Here is a 14,932-nt window from a genome sequence, read left to right as displayed (position 1 = left end):
AGCCTGGTCAGATGTCGTACAAAAAGAGCCTGCTCACTCTGAACATGCATCCTCTTGGTTATGACAGAGAAATTAAAGACATTTTATTCTTTTATAAGGCCATCCATCCTTTTAATCACCCGAGTGGGCGTCGTGGCCAGACAGCTGGCTGTTATCTCACTGTCCTGACCTGCAAGACCTGCACTTTCCAAGCCTCATATTTTGTTCTTATTGTAAGATTGTGGAACACTGTATGTAGTATAGCTATCCCCGACATGTTCACTAGCCCGGGCTCTTTTAAGTCCTTTTTGATAAATATTTTTGTGTCCCTCTTAATGCCAGTTTATGATGTAGATCTTGCCTACGTACGTGGTCTATTTCATGGAGTTGTCTGTGCCACCACAGCTAGTTTATTTATTTATTTATTTTTACGTAATACTCTTATGGGTGCACGTCTCGCATGGGTCTGCAGAGTGTCCCGTTCATGCTCTCTCCTTTTGAGCTTTATTTGTTTATTTGTTTTCTTATTCAGTTTGTACATATTTATAGTCTTGGCCCAATAAAGTTTGATATAATATGATATTTGAACCCATGACCTGTTCGATGCCGGTGTAATGCTCTATACCTGAGGGAAAGGGAAATTAATCCATGATCTCTGCATTATAAGTGTAGTCTCTACCCGTTGAACCAGCTGGTCATTTTAAGCTACACTGTAACATTGGTGAAATCGGGGCAAACGTTGAATAGTTTTGGTTTACAAAACTGTTTTTCGCTCGATTGGAGGTGAGCAGTCCGAGTTGATCCGGTCCAACTTTAGTAACCTGCCAGGTAAAAAACACCCCTCACCCGGCCTAATTGCATTGATTTGAGGTTGTACAGTATACGAGCATGCGAGCCATGCAAGTCAACATGCGAGCCACGCAGTTATTGAAAGCTAACCGTTTGAAAATGACTGCTTAGACTTAAATACTGTTTATCAGCGATACTTGAAATTGGTGCTTGGACTTAAATGCGAGACTTGCATGTCTCGCAGTTTGTCAAGACCCCTTTGATTTTACCAAACGTTTGATGTGAAGTAGGAAATGGTCTTATGTCTCTCATTGAACACTTCCTGTTTCGTTGCTTTCTTATCAGGAGCTCGAGAATGGAATTTTTAACATTGTCTACGGATTTGAACAAACAGCGGCCTCATTTAAGAGCTTAGTTCATGACCCAGAGCTCTCCATTTATATTCATCCACCCGCTAGTGATGTTGTGTATGCTTTGTCACGTGATGTGGAGGTAGAGGAAAAGGCCAAAAAGGTTGCTTGGCCAGATACAGGGCTACTGTTTGGCCAGGATCCCGATTATCAAAACGATGTTGGACAGATATTCAATCAAATTAAAGAGGAAATTGAAAATGTGCTCAATTACGCAAAGGTGAGTAATGGTTTTTTTTTTTGAGCGATCATATCTGTCCAAGCCTGCAAGTTAGTTTGGGATAAAAGTGGAAAGACAAACGATAGGTAAAGAAATGAAAATCGACTGAGAAACTGGTTTGCCCGTAAGCGCCTCTAAGTGATGCCACAGAAAACGGTTTTTACCGTTCAGTGACAGGGAACAAGTACATCACGGTATACATCGGCTGATGGAGCAAGTTTCAATCGAGTGTCGTAAAACCAAAACCAAATAATTACTTTGGCCAATCAAAAAGGACGGAGACAATCCAGTAAACCATTAAAAACTCGAAGTAATTGCACGTAACCAACACAAAGCGCAGGGAAATGTGCACGCGCGAGGTTCGATTGGTTTTGGTTTTATTTCTGATTGGTTGAAAAGGTGGCGCTGGAACTTTGTACCAATCACTGAGTGAAGTAATGCAAAACCAAAGCAATTCGCTCATTACTTTCGACACTCAATTGAAAACCGCCAGAAATTCCCCTAATTTGATGCACGCGGATTTCAATAAGCGTCGTGAAGTGTTAACGTCACAGTGTCATCCAAATGCATGCTCCTTACCTTATTGTTGAAAGTATTTTTCAAGAACTTAAACTTAAAGAGACACTTCGTGTTGGATGGCAAAGTTGGGTGCACCGCTAATTAGATGCATTTTTGGACATAAGTGCGTTCACAATCCTTAATAGGGAGTTTAAGCACGCCCGTTTTTGAGATGAGGACGGCAAAAGGAAGTGAACTGTTTTCCCTTTTAACTTGTCTCCACACAACCACATTTACATTGCTAAGTATCTTTTTCCCATTAAAGATGATTAGTATAAACATCTGGGAAACATCACTGTCCTGGCACGTAAAATGTTCTGCTCCGGTTGCCTTCCGCGTCTCAAAAACTAAACTAAAACTAAAGTGAAGTAAAGTAACCATCTTTAACGTCGATAACTCGTAACAGTAATCCAACTGACAAACCTGAGGTCGACGGTGCGCTCATGTTACTCTCCCCTCTCCATCAGTGCTCCGTTTTACGGGTATTTAAAGCTACTTAGCTACACGGAAAGGAAAGAAGTCGGAACAAAGATAAGAGATCCGGGAATCGAACTCAGGACCTCTTGCACCAAGGCCGCACACTAACCGACTGTGCCATCCTTGCGTACTTAAGCTCCCTAATACCATGACAACGGCGACCTTTTAGCTGGTCATTGAGTATGAAGGCGCACTCGTTTCAGCATTAGATCACCCCTGATGAACACCAGCATGGTTTTTTTCGAAATGTGTTAGGCCTTGAATTGTAACTAATTTTGCAAATTGCATTCACTAATTTTTAGCATTAAACGATGCCAAGCAGTTGACGTTTGTGGTGTTAGTGCTTGCATTTCCTGACACAAGTGCCCTTCATAGATGATACAATGGCATTATAAAGAATCTTACAGCACAACTCGTAAACATACTCAGCGATACTACACACCAAAACATCTAATCAAGATATATTTATTTCTGATCAGCAATATAGAAAGTATTGTGCTATGGTGGACAAGTCGCGCGGAGTTGACGTGGATGGTTCCCTGAAAGAAACATGTTCTTAGATTTATTCACTTTTCTGATTTCAAACAACACGCAGTACCTTTATTTATCGGAGCCGCTATTTAAGGAAAACAAATCTAGGTCATATAAACCAGAAAGCTTGTTAAAGTCTCCTTTCAGTCAAATAGATTGTATTTTGATTCGCTTTAGCGGGTTTTTTAAAATACAGCACAACTCGTAAAAATACTTAGCGATACTACACACCAAAACATCTAATCAAGATATATTTATTTCTGACCAGCAATATAGAAAGTATTGTGCTATGGTGGACAAGTCGCGCGGAGTTGACGTGGATGGTTCCCTGAAAGAAAGAGAATGGAATACGGAGGAATTTTATTTTGTTCTCAATCAACACACTGAGCAGGTGGGTTATGTCTTCTGCAAAATAATACAATTTTCAGAAAATTCTTTTAGAACTTTTTGCAAATGTTTTTCATTTATCAGCTGCAAATGTTTATTGTTAAATTACCTTTTGGTCCCCAATTTTTTTTTTTCAAAATCACAATATTTAGGAAAGGCCTTAATCATTGGCACAACAGCTAAAAGGGTTAAGCCTTCTTATTTGTAATACAAAATATGCTGTTTGATAAAAAAAAAACACTGATTTCATCAAGAATTAGACTGCGGGTGGTCTTTAGTTTCGGCGATGGATTGTGTGGCAGTGAAATTAATGCGCGCGTGTGCGAAATTGCGAGGAGATGTGTTGCGAGGGAAGCGTCAAAACTTAAATTAAAATTAGAGACCACTGTCTCGCAGTCTAATTAAGAATTTTACTCATAGCAAGCGTTGGGGCAAAAACGAAAACAAAACGATCTCGTGTCAGATGTCAGATCAAGTAAACGGCCAGAAATTTGGTGTTTTTCGTGACTGATGGTTATTGCCTAGAACAGTGATCTTGAAATTTTGTTTCAAGTGTTAAAGTCAAAGATAACATATAGTGTCAGCCAATGCTTGGTTGTTGTTTTTACATCTGGGATGTCAGTGCTCTTGTTTCTTTATTTCGCTATTAATTCCTTTGTGCAGGTACTTGACATGAAAGAGATGAGGTTGCATAAGAGAGTCGGTCTTTTCCATGTAGACATTACTCAATTTCAAAAGGATTGCCTCCCATTTCCTGAGAAGGTTCTTGAGGCTGTTAGCCGCCATCTCCCTGTTATTGCTGCAAAGAGAAATGATGTACTTCTGAATGTTATAAAGGTGAGCTTTTACTTTTATACTTCAACTTTCTGCTTTTTCCATCACTTTCTCTCTCCACTCCTTTATTCCCTTTTTTCTTTGTCTCAAATCTCAACCCTTTGTGGGTCCACTCTTTTTTCACATTTCTTTTATCCCACTACCCTTTCCACACATTACCTTTCTCTTTCCCTTCTTTCAGCTTTGTTTTTTTACCAATCTGCCTTTTATCCTCAACCGCTTTTTCTCTGTTCTTCCCATGCTTTGCCTTTTTCTTCTCTCTTTTCTAACAATGCAAGTATTTTCCAGCCAAAGTACCCCCGTCCGTCACATATGCCAGCCTTTCCATAACAGCCACCCACCAAGCAGTCACATTAAGCATCAAATATATTTATACCCAGTAAAATGTTATGTAAATTTATATGAAACTATGCAAACACCTCTTTTCTGTAGCGTGCTTCCAGGAAGCTTGACAAAGCTCCAGAGTCTGTGGAAGCATTTGTGGAACACCTGATTTTCTTGTCGCGCATGGCCAGTGACATATCTTCCCTTGAACATGAGTACAACGTTGTAACTCGCATGTACAGCATTGCACAGAACTTTGACATGAGCATATCGGACGAGGAACTTGCTCTCTATCGAACTCTAATGCCAAGTTTTCAACATCTCAAGGTATGATTAAATTTTGAGTTTTTCTATGGGTAGTTGCATGGTGCCCAATAAAATAAGGGTAAATATCTCGCGTATTTCTAGAAGTTGCAGAAATTGCGTGATGAGGGCAATTTATAAAAAAGTTACAAACGCACGCTGTGGCACAGTTTTGTAGGAAGCCATTTCAGTGTTTAGAACTGCAAAACGCACGAATCAGCTAAATGATTGTTTTTTTGTACAACAACCAACAACGCCAAAGCAATCAAACCAGCCATGTCAAAAAATATTTAGTACATGAAAGTAATGAAAATAATGTTGTCCAGGGTCATTGTAAATGTGCTTAGTTGACCGCTCTCTACAAGGGCTTTTCAGGATCAACCGACTCAACGGGATCGGACCGAATGCATGTGACCAAAAGGAATGAAAAATGCCACATGTCTCAGCTAACCAGCATTGGTAATTTTGCCTTCTATGTTATAAAACTTGTACCTCAGTGGGTAATAAAGGAGGGGTTAGGTTTACAGCATCTACCATGGCACACTGCAGTTTCTACCCAGTCAATGCTCTTCTTGTATGGTTATGCTTAAAAAGGCAAATTTACAGCCCATAAAAAGTACAACAGATAAGAAACAAGCACCTCAGAAACCTTTACGAATTCTTAAAAACAAAATTTGTCCCATTTGTACAGTGCGATGAGAGCTTCAAGCAGGATTGTACTGTTCCTTCGTTCGTGGTATTAAGGACTTTACTGAAATGCTGAAACACTAAGCGATCAGGCCTGTGTTTTTTACAAGGCTGAAAATACTTTCCATGGGATAAATGCTATCCACGCTTATTGAATTGCCCAAAGGAAAATGCTTCCCATCCTCCCAACATCTTGGACCTGGCCTGACATAGCAGCCAAATACCACTACATATGTGCCTTGCCCATTTACATGATACTTAAGTCTCAGAGAACGAGTCAAAGGTAGAGCCACAAAGCTATAATGTAATGATTCAATGCAAGGATATGCAATCCATGCGTTTCATTTTGCTTAACTTTTTGCACCCGCTAGTCTGACTTCCTTTCACATTTCATCCTTCCAGTAGTGCGAGATGCGGCACACACTGTGGCTGCAAGGTACCCATCAGTGTGTGGCCTCATAAATACAGCGGCTTTCAAAGTTTGAAGCTTCTGGGGACCTTAACTGCAGAGAGAAATTTAATGTGATATCAATATTGATGAAGCTTGACCTTTGAAAAAAACGCGATCCATCGGGTCTGGATAACAGAAGAGAAAAACAAAAATCCTTAATCCTTAAAAACCAGAAACGGTGAAAATAGCCCTCATGCGTGATGACGTCTGACTAGCTAATTTCACCACCAAGCCTCGACTTCGAAAATCAGACTTATAAATCTTAGCATGAGCTGAATCCCAAAGGAGAAAACTTTTACAGAAAATCCACGTCCAGATAATTTTGTGCAAACGAGGCTTGGTGGTGAATTTTTGAGCATATGCTGTCATCATGCATGAGGCCTATTCAGTTGCTGTCCTTAAAAACAAATTAAGTGAAATTTTCAGTCTATAAACTATTACCTTTATGCAATATTTCAGTCAACCATATTGTATTGTGAAGCAAAGAGAGATGAGAACATCGTACAGTTCACTAGAGCACTGGATGAACTAATTGGGAATGTAAGACGTGAACTGATAATCATAAAGAATAAGGTCTGCTCACCAGCCTTACTTGATGCTGACAATATTCCCCAAGTGGCGACAGAGAAACTTAAGCTGTTGAAGGAAGATTTATCCAATCTTTCTACCAAGGTTCGCAATTATGCTGCGTATCAAGAACGCTTTGGAAACTCAATGTCATCTTCTCTCCAAAAGAAGTCTTTGACAGAGTAAGTGAAAAGATTGACGATTACAATTTAACGTCAATCGGTATAAGCCCAATTCTCACCATGTCCAACGAAGAGGTTTAACTTCGCCCGAGTGAAATGCGCCTTCCAATTTGTGTAAGAGAAATAACCAAGAGAGTAATTGACTTCCCGAACTAGATGTTGCAGATTAATGTCCAACCTTTTGTAGCTTATTTTTTTCCCTTTATTGCAAAGGTCTTGTATTTTGACTAGCCTGGCTTTACTTCTTTCTTATTTCTGTTTTTGCTTTCTAAACGTTAATGTAATTTAACTAAAAATGTTCTTTTGAATTTTCGATTGGGTCTATTAATTTTCTTCTCAGGGGCTCTGCGCAAGCTAGCCAATCAAATCCCCAGGCGTCATCTTTGCAGTCGGAGCTTAGTGAAGTTGAAAGGGATTTGACGCTAAGGTGCCTTTTGTGGGAGTCCCTACAGGAGTGGCAAGGCCTTGTGGATCAATGGGAGGCCACTCCATTTGACACCCTAAAGATCGATGATGTACAGCAGAATGTGACGAGGTTTATCCAGACAATTTTCCTGTTGGAAAAAGGTATTTGCATTCAGATTAAAAATCTTTTGGTTCTAGGAGCACTTTACTGGGTAATTTCCATCCTTAATCACCCTTTCATTTACGGCTGACAACTGAACTGTAAACAACAGGCATCCACCATCATCAAAATTCATTGAAGGTTGGTAATAAGACATTTGCATAATGACGCCATTATTTTGACTGCAAGTACCAGAATTCTACAGGTTTTGCTTGCCTCATGCTAATTAGAGCAATTGTTATTTTTACCCTACTGGGAATACAAAATTTAAACAAGAAAATAAAAACACTGAATTCTGGTAATTGTAGCGAAATGACGCTATCGTGAAAGTCACCTATTACCAGTTGGTGTTAAGATCAGTTGGTCATTACATCTTTTTTAAATCCACAAACCAATCTTTGACAGTGGATTATCAACTTCTCGTTGGTGCAACACCACTTTGGTTTCCTTATTAACGCATAAGGGAATTAATTTTAGGTCTGCCACCCAACAAAGTCGTCCCCAAGCTCAAACAGATGGTAACAAGCTTTAAGCAAGGCCTGCCAGTGATTACAAGCTTAAGAAATTCTGCCCTGCGAACAAGGCACTGGGAGGCTATACAAAATGTTATTGGAACACGCATAGTCCGAGACAAATATTTCACACTGGGACACTTATTGCAATTGCAGGTAAATTTATAAGCTGCACTAGTATTTTTTTCTCAGTCAACTGAGTTTCATGCCTTTACTTGGGTAGACCTTGAAGTGAGTTTCTTAACATACACCTAATCCTAAAATGTTTCATTGTTTAACGAAATTAGTCTCCATTTATGGAGAACATTTTTTTGCCATTTTCTTCCTGAGATTTCACTTTTTCTGCAATACCCAAGTTACGATAAGTGAACGAAAGAATGAAGCTACAGTGTCGGTCACATATGTTATAACATAGACGGAAATTTGCGAGTGAGGGCAATGTGCGAGCCCGCGTGCCATGGCTGCGAGTCATGCAATCCAAAATGGCGAGCCATGCGAGTCACCATGCGAGTCACGCAGTTATTGAAAGCTAACCGTTTTAAAATGGGTGCTTAGACTTAATAACTGTTTATCAGCGCTATTTGAAATGGGTGCTTAGACTTAAATGCGAAATTCGCAAGGCTCGCAGATTGTCCAGCCCCGAAATTTGCCCCCTGTTCCCCTTCAATGTTGATGCTTATGGGTAGGAGTGCAAAAATCAACCTGTAAACGCATCATTAGGGAGCTTAAGCAACGACAACGGCAACGGCAACGAGAACGTCATCTCAAAATATAAATTTGCGTTATTTTAATCGCTTCGTGACTATTTCAACGCTTTTAATATGACAAGGGTGTGGTAATTCCTCAAGGATGAGACCAGTCGGAACGGCACTTCATTTTAGGCGAGAAAATGAAAATTTATCCTTAAGTGCTGACGTTCTTCATGAAACCAAAAACTTGGCTATTTCACGTTGTTGGTTTGCTGACGACGGCAACGAAATGGACAAAAGTGAAAAACGCACGTGCAGGGCGTGCAAAGCTATTGTTTTTACCCTCTAAATATGCAAATTTGTGACTTTCTCGTTGCCGTCGCCGTTTTCGTTGCTTAAGCTCCCTATTGAAGGGAGGGAGGGAGGAGGAGGGGTACGTTACTAATAGCCTGGATGCGCTCTACGTGCTCTTCGTGAGGATTGTTACAACACGGGCTACGGGTCAATAGCCCATGAGGCGAAGCCGAATTCACATCTTCAATCACTTTGGGAGGTTAAAGAACCCACCCACTGTTTGCATAAAGTAGGACCCTCTGAGTTTGCTAGTTTTGTGATCTGGCCCCTAGACTTTCATTTGCCATTGCAAATAAAAATGTTTTGTACAGAGAATGAACAATTACTTGTCACTCTTTTAATCATTCTAGGTGTTTCAGCACAAGGAGAAAATTTCAGACATATCATCCCAAGCAAGTAATGAAGCAACATTGGAGGAAATGCTTCAAAAGGTTAAGGTTGTTAGTTTTAAAAGAGTAATGGTGTAAGAAGTTTGCAAACTGGACAATTAATGTGCTTATGATTTATTTACCAGAAAAGACTAAGGACTGGGTTTCAGGGAAGTTTAAGGAAAAGCAACATTGTTAGAAAAAAGGACACTAATCAACACAAAGTTAATTTTTTTCTCCATTTTGTTTGACATAATGAAGGTGTCGAGGCTAAACATCCCAGTCATGTTCCGTCGGACACATTGCTAGTCGAAATGTTTGACAAAAACATAAATCGTGCCCAACATTCATTGAACGATAAAGACGTATTGACGACATTCAATTTTGGCCAACCTTTTGTAACATCTAGAGGAAAAATTGAAAAATTACATGATAATGAATATCAAGGGATGAAAGAACAACATTTGCCTTTTTCAGGTAATGGATTTTTGGAATCACACAGACTTCGCTTTGTCGGCGCATCCTAGTCGTGACATTGCTATCATCACAGGAGCTGATGACATCATTACAGCTGTGGAAGAGAGTCAAGCCACCCTCGCCAACATTCGAGGTTCACGTTTTGTCACACCCATTAAGGTATCGTCTCTACTGTATTACATGTACCACTTTTATTCCTAGAATCGAATTTTTCCGTCAACTAAAGTTTCTATTATTCTATCAAGTCGTAAAGTCGATTCAATAAAATTATCTGAATGAGGGCGATATACAGAAAGAACAGAAAGTGGATACTTGAGGTTACTGCTAATTTTCCTGGCTTTACGTTACAGTGAACATCTTTCACCATGCATGCATACAAAATTAATATAACAAGTCTATGGAAATTCCGTTATCTTAAACTAGAACGAAACTTGTTAGTTATAATATGTTACAGTTTTATTTGATATTTTTGGCCACGTTTTCTTTGTTTTATAGTTCACCTTTCTTTTTTTTTAAGGGGGAAAAGTTTTGGGCATCACAGAACTGTTATCTCCCTTGCTTTGGTTGGGTGTCAACAGTCGTGTACCACTTCGTAGCATGTTTTCCACAAACTATTCTGGGATCTCAAAACTTGAATAAGTATTGTATCGTTTATGTGATGTTCTTGAGCATCCAATCTGAAGTCCATGACCTTACTGCGATTTCTGAAAAACGCACTCTTATATCCATAAATGCAGGTAATAAGATGCATGCAGATGCATGCATATGCATATGCCACATATGCATACGCATATGCATGTGCACGCCACATACATGTGTACCCTTGCTCCTCTTCCCAACTTTAACATCACTTGTGTCTGTGAATACCAAAATATCGCTAACTCTGTTGAATACTTATAATAAAATTATTAATATCACAGTACAGTCTCCTAAACTTCGGTCTTAAAGTAAGGTGAAACAGCCACAATAGACCATTTTCGAATTCTCACGGCTGGACTGGATCTAGCATGAAATGGAGGCTAATGCGGCAAATCTTTTCAAATGCAAATTAATTTGCCCACATCAGCCTCCATTTCATGCTTGATGCAGTCCAGCTGTGAGAATTCGAAAATGGTCTATTACTCTCACCAAAAGATAACGCTTGTCGTTCCAGGTATGTTATAGCTAGAAATGAGTAATGCTTAAACTTCGCGGGACACTTCTTGTTGGATGTCAGACTTGGGCGTGCATCTGTTTTCTTGCCTTTTTGGACAAGGAGTTCACATGTTCCCGTCATTAAGATTAAATGTCCATTTGTCATCTTTTGTGCCAAAACTTAAGGAAACTCAGGCTCTCAGCAAAACCCATATTACTTGTTTAATTTTTAGAGCAATTTTCAATTGAGTGTCGAAAGTAATTAGCGAATTGCTTTGATTTTGTATTACTTCATTCAGTGATTGGTTTAAAAGTTCTCGCGCCACTTTTTCAACCAATCTGAAGTGAAACCAAAACCAATCGTGGTTTGCGCGTGCACATTTCCCGCGCTTTGTGTCGGCTACGTGTAATTACTTCGAGTTTTGATTGGTTTACGGAATTGTCTCCGTCCTTTTTGATTGGCCAAAGTAGAGCGAGTTTCAATTGAGTGTCGTAAAACCAAAACCAAAACCAAAGTAATAACTTTGGCCAATCAAAAAGGATGGAGACAATCCAGTAAACTAATCAAGACTCGAAGTAATTACACGTAGCCGACACAAAGCGCGGGAAAATGTGCATACGCAAGCCACGATTGGTTTTGGTTTCACTTCTGATTGGTTGAAAAAATGGCGTGAGAACTTTCAACCAATCACTGAGTGAAGTAAATGCAAAACCAAAGCAATTCGTTAATTACTTTCAACACTCAATTGAAAACCGCTCTAATTACTTTGGTTTTGGTTTTACGACACTCGACTGAAACTCACTGTAATCGAAAGCTGTTGGAGTAATGTTTTCTTAACAATAGGCCTTAGTTGAAGAGTGGGATAGAAAACTGGAGCTATTTGCCAGAACAATAGATGAGTGGCTTGTCTGCCAGCGCAACTGGCTTTACTTAGAAACCATATTTTCAGCTGCTGACATTCAAAGGTAGGAAAACGAAAATTAACATACTAGCCAAATAAAGCAGAGGCTTTTGCTGTAACTTAATCATTGCAATAGTCCTCGATAGTTAAGGTTGCTGCGAAGTGACCTGTTTGCTTTACTAAGTTGATACTGAAGCGAAAAGAAAAGTGTAGATGAATACAGTTATGAGTACAATATAAAGAAACAGATTCAGTTTCCCAGTCAGAAATCGAAATAATGATCTTCTTGGCCAAAAAAAAAGTGAAAAAAAAAGTCAAGTAAAGTAAAGTAACCATATTTAACGTCGATAACTCGTAACAGTAACTTTAATTACTGACAAACCTGAGGTCGACGGTGCGCTCATTTTACTCCCCCATCTCCATCAGTGCTCAGTTTTACGGGTATTTAAAACTACGTAGCTACACAGAAAGGAAAGAAGTGGAAACAAGGATACGAGATCCGGGAATTGAACTCAGGACCTCTTGCACCAAGGCCCTGCACTAACCATCTGTGCCATCCTTGCTCCTAAAGAGTGGATGTAATTTTTTTTCCTTTACAGACAGTTACCCAATGAAGCCCGACTTTTTGCTCAAGTGGACAAGTCTTGGAGAGATATCATGAGACGGACTATTGACAAGCCGAACGCGTTGAAGGCTGCAACTTCTGCGGGTAAAAGCGATTTTTACGTTTATTTTATTCATTAGCTATTAGTTTTTTGAAAGTTCGATTTAGAGCAAAGACAGTTATAAGCTGCTCACTTTTCTAGTGGTACATGTTTTCAGTGGCTCCTAAAAAAACCACTCAAGACTGGGGGATACTCTCAAAACCTCTACTTGAAATGGGGACAGGTTACTGCGGTTGTCATTGGCCTTGTCCCACCGAAACGCGTTCCCAAACATTTCAACTCGAGCCTGACGGTCAACAGTAATGGCCATCCGTTAAACTGACATTGGACATTTCCTTACAATTACATTCCGCAATATCCCATCCTAATATGAGAAGCTTATCGCGGTAGAAGAATGAAAACAGGCAGAATTACAGCTTTAGTTCAACAAGAAATAGCGTTCCTAAGCAAAGCCGCACTGTTCCACAGTATTTAGGTCTAAAAACCACTTTGAAGATGGTTAGCTTTTACTTGTTGTGCTGGGTACTACTATGTCAATACTCTAAATTTTCGATTTTCCAGGAGCTTGTCTCGTTAGTCTAGTGGATATGCAAGGGGAACCCATCGATCCGGGTTCTACTCTTTGTTTCGCCTAATCTGAATGTTATCTGCACATTGAAATGTTTGTTTCTTTGAAGTAGATTTTTAATCTGAAGTAGATTGTATGTCGTGTAAGTTGATTAAAAAGGGAAATGTCAGTTTGAGGGATGGCAATAAGTGTTGACCGAGCCTCATGGGGTACGAAATCTATTGTCAATGGGCAATATGGCCGCCACACGAATAAGGCCCATTCTAACTGGCTTTAAATATACCTGGGAAATCTCTGAAGACTTCTTTGCACACACTCTCGTCATCAAACACTCAACGGCGGTGGTTCATCCAGCAATCTACACTACAAACGTGGATATGACCCTCAGAGCCATATATCACCCTCATGCCCGAATCTATCACTCATCAAAACCTCCTTTTACATTATCTGTTTCTCAGACGTAGATATCTATTTAACATGGATTGCACTTTTTTAATATAGCAAAGGATATGATGAGCCAGCTCCTTGTGAAACTTGACTTTCCCAACTATGTAATTTGTTTTTCGTCACTTTCGTATCTTGCTTAAACTTACACAACAAGCATGTTTGCCAGGTTGGTGACATGGTTCGCCATTTCGAAAAACAAGATTTTTGTAATCTGGAAATTTCATCAGTATCTGGATCATGAACAGAGCATTACATGGTCGCTTGGGGATATGAATTTTATCTTCTCATGCCATATGATATCCTCTATGAGACCATTTCCTATTTCAGCCGCTTCCTTACTCCAAAAATGTGAACTTTTCAGGATGTCATGCATGTGCTTTATCTGTATTCTTTTGACCTCAAATTCCTACCCTACATTTGTGGAAATTAGCCATTACGATTAACAACCGTTTTAAAATCATGCTGTCTTTAGGAGTACTGGAAGTCTTGCAAGCAAGCAACTCTCATTTGGAGAAAATCCATCGATGTTTAGAGGTGAACATTACTGATTAACCATAAAATCCATAAAGATTTACGAAAACTACAGGAGTCTTCGCAAACACATTGCAACTTAAATGATATCCTTTTTTAGTTTTCGTTTTCCATATCCACACTACAAACTGTACTTTTTTTGCAACGGTCGATTTCTAAAATTATCCATTTTCATAAAAAAAGGCTTTTACACGTTTTAGGTCGGATTATACATCAAACTGCATTGAAAATATACGTTCCATTTCCTTCATCATTTTTCATTTCAGTCCTTAAACAGATGCATTCTCGTTCGAAAGCACCCAATTTTGGATAAGTTGGGTTTGGGTATCTTCTGGCGTAGATATCGAAGTGACAAATTTTAGATTGGGACATGGGATTTTACTGTATTTTCAATTTACAGGCTTAAGCTTAATTAACCTATTTTCAACTTTATTTACTGGTGTTACCCTCTTTTTTCTCTTAATGTCAGGACTACCTAGAGACAAAGAGACTTGTGTTTGCTAGATTTTACTTCCTCAGCAATGAAGACTTGCTTGACATCTTGGCAAACAGCAAAAATCCTAATGCCGTGCAGGTTCGTATGCATTTTACTGTATTTCTGCTTTCTTTGTGTTATGACTGGTCAATTTGTTTAGCTGTGTTACGCAGTTCAGGATGGAATGTTTGACTTGATGGCATGCTTTTGCATTTGATTCGATTGATGAGATGTAGATAGCCTTTTTGCCAGCCTCAAAATTATGGTAATTTTTTCGACTTTAATTTTGTGCCCCTTGTCCTTCTCACTCAGACCATGAAGTTAAACAAAGGGAGTATAATGCCAATGTTATATAGCTGAGTTTTTTCCCTCAGCAGCGTGCGCTCTCATTGGTTACTTCGAGGTCACATGACATCTAACTATAAAACTGTGTCCCTCCAAAAGTCTCTTAGCGGGCAACAGTGCAAAATCTATGACGTCAGAGGGTAACAGTGCACTGTTTCCCGCGAATGTTGACCGACGACCGCCGTTGCTGTTGCCGTTGCA

At 39.5% G+C, this 14,932-nt stretch overlaps 1 protein-coding gene across 1 annotated transcript in view; it reads left to right on the top strand.

The window, feature by feature from the left end:
- Positions 1-14,932, top strand: part of LOC137984430 (dynein axonemal heavy chain 6-like) — an 88,580-nt gene that overhangs the window by 16,279 nt on the left and 57,369 nt on the right. The window contains 13 exon segments of the mRNA XM_068831606.1: positions 1,114-1,398; positions 3,233-3,355; positions 4,015-4,188; positions 4,618-4,836; positions 6,410-6,699; positions 7,040-7,266; positions 7,742-7,932; positions 9,170-9,250; positions 9,665-9,823; positions 11,643-11,764; positions 12,300-12,409; positions 13,853-13,914; positions 14,381-14,485. Coding sequence (XP_068687707.1) covers positions 1,114-1,398; positions 3,233-3,355; positions 4,015-4,188; positions 4,618-4,836; positions 6,410-6,699; positions 7,040-7,266; positions 7,742-7,932; positions 9,170-9,250; positions 9,665-9,823; positions 11,643-11,764; positions 12,300-12,409; positions 13,853-13,914; positions 14,381-14,485 — 2,148 coding nt within the window.

The sequence above is a fragment of the Montipora foliosa genome, chromosome 14, assembly GCF_036669935.1.
Source record: "Montipora foliosa isolate CH-2021 chromosome 14, ASM3666993v2, whole genome shotgun sequence".
Lineage (NCBI taxonomy): Eukaryota > Metazoa > Cnidaria > Anthozoa > Scleractinia > Acroporidae > Montipora > Montipora foliosa.
Note: the sequence above shows the minus strand (reverse complement) of the source record. Positions and strands in the feature narration are given on the sequence as shown.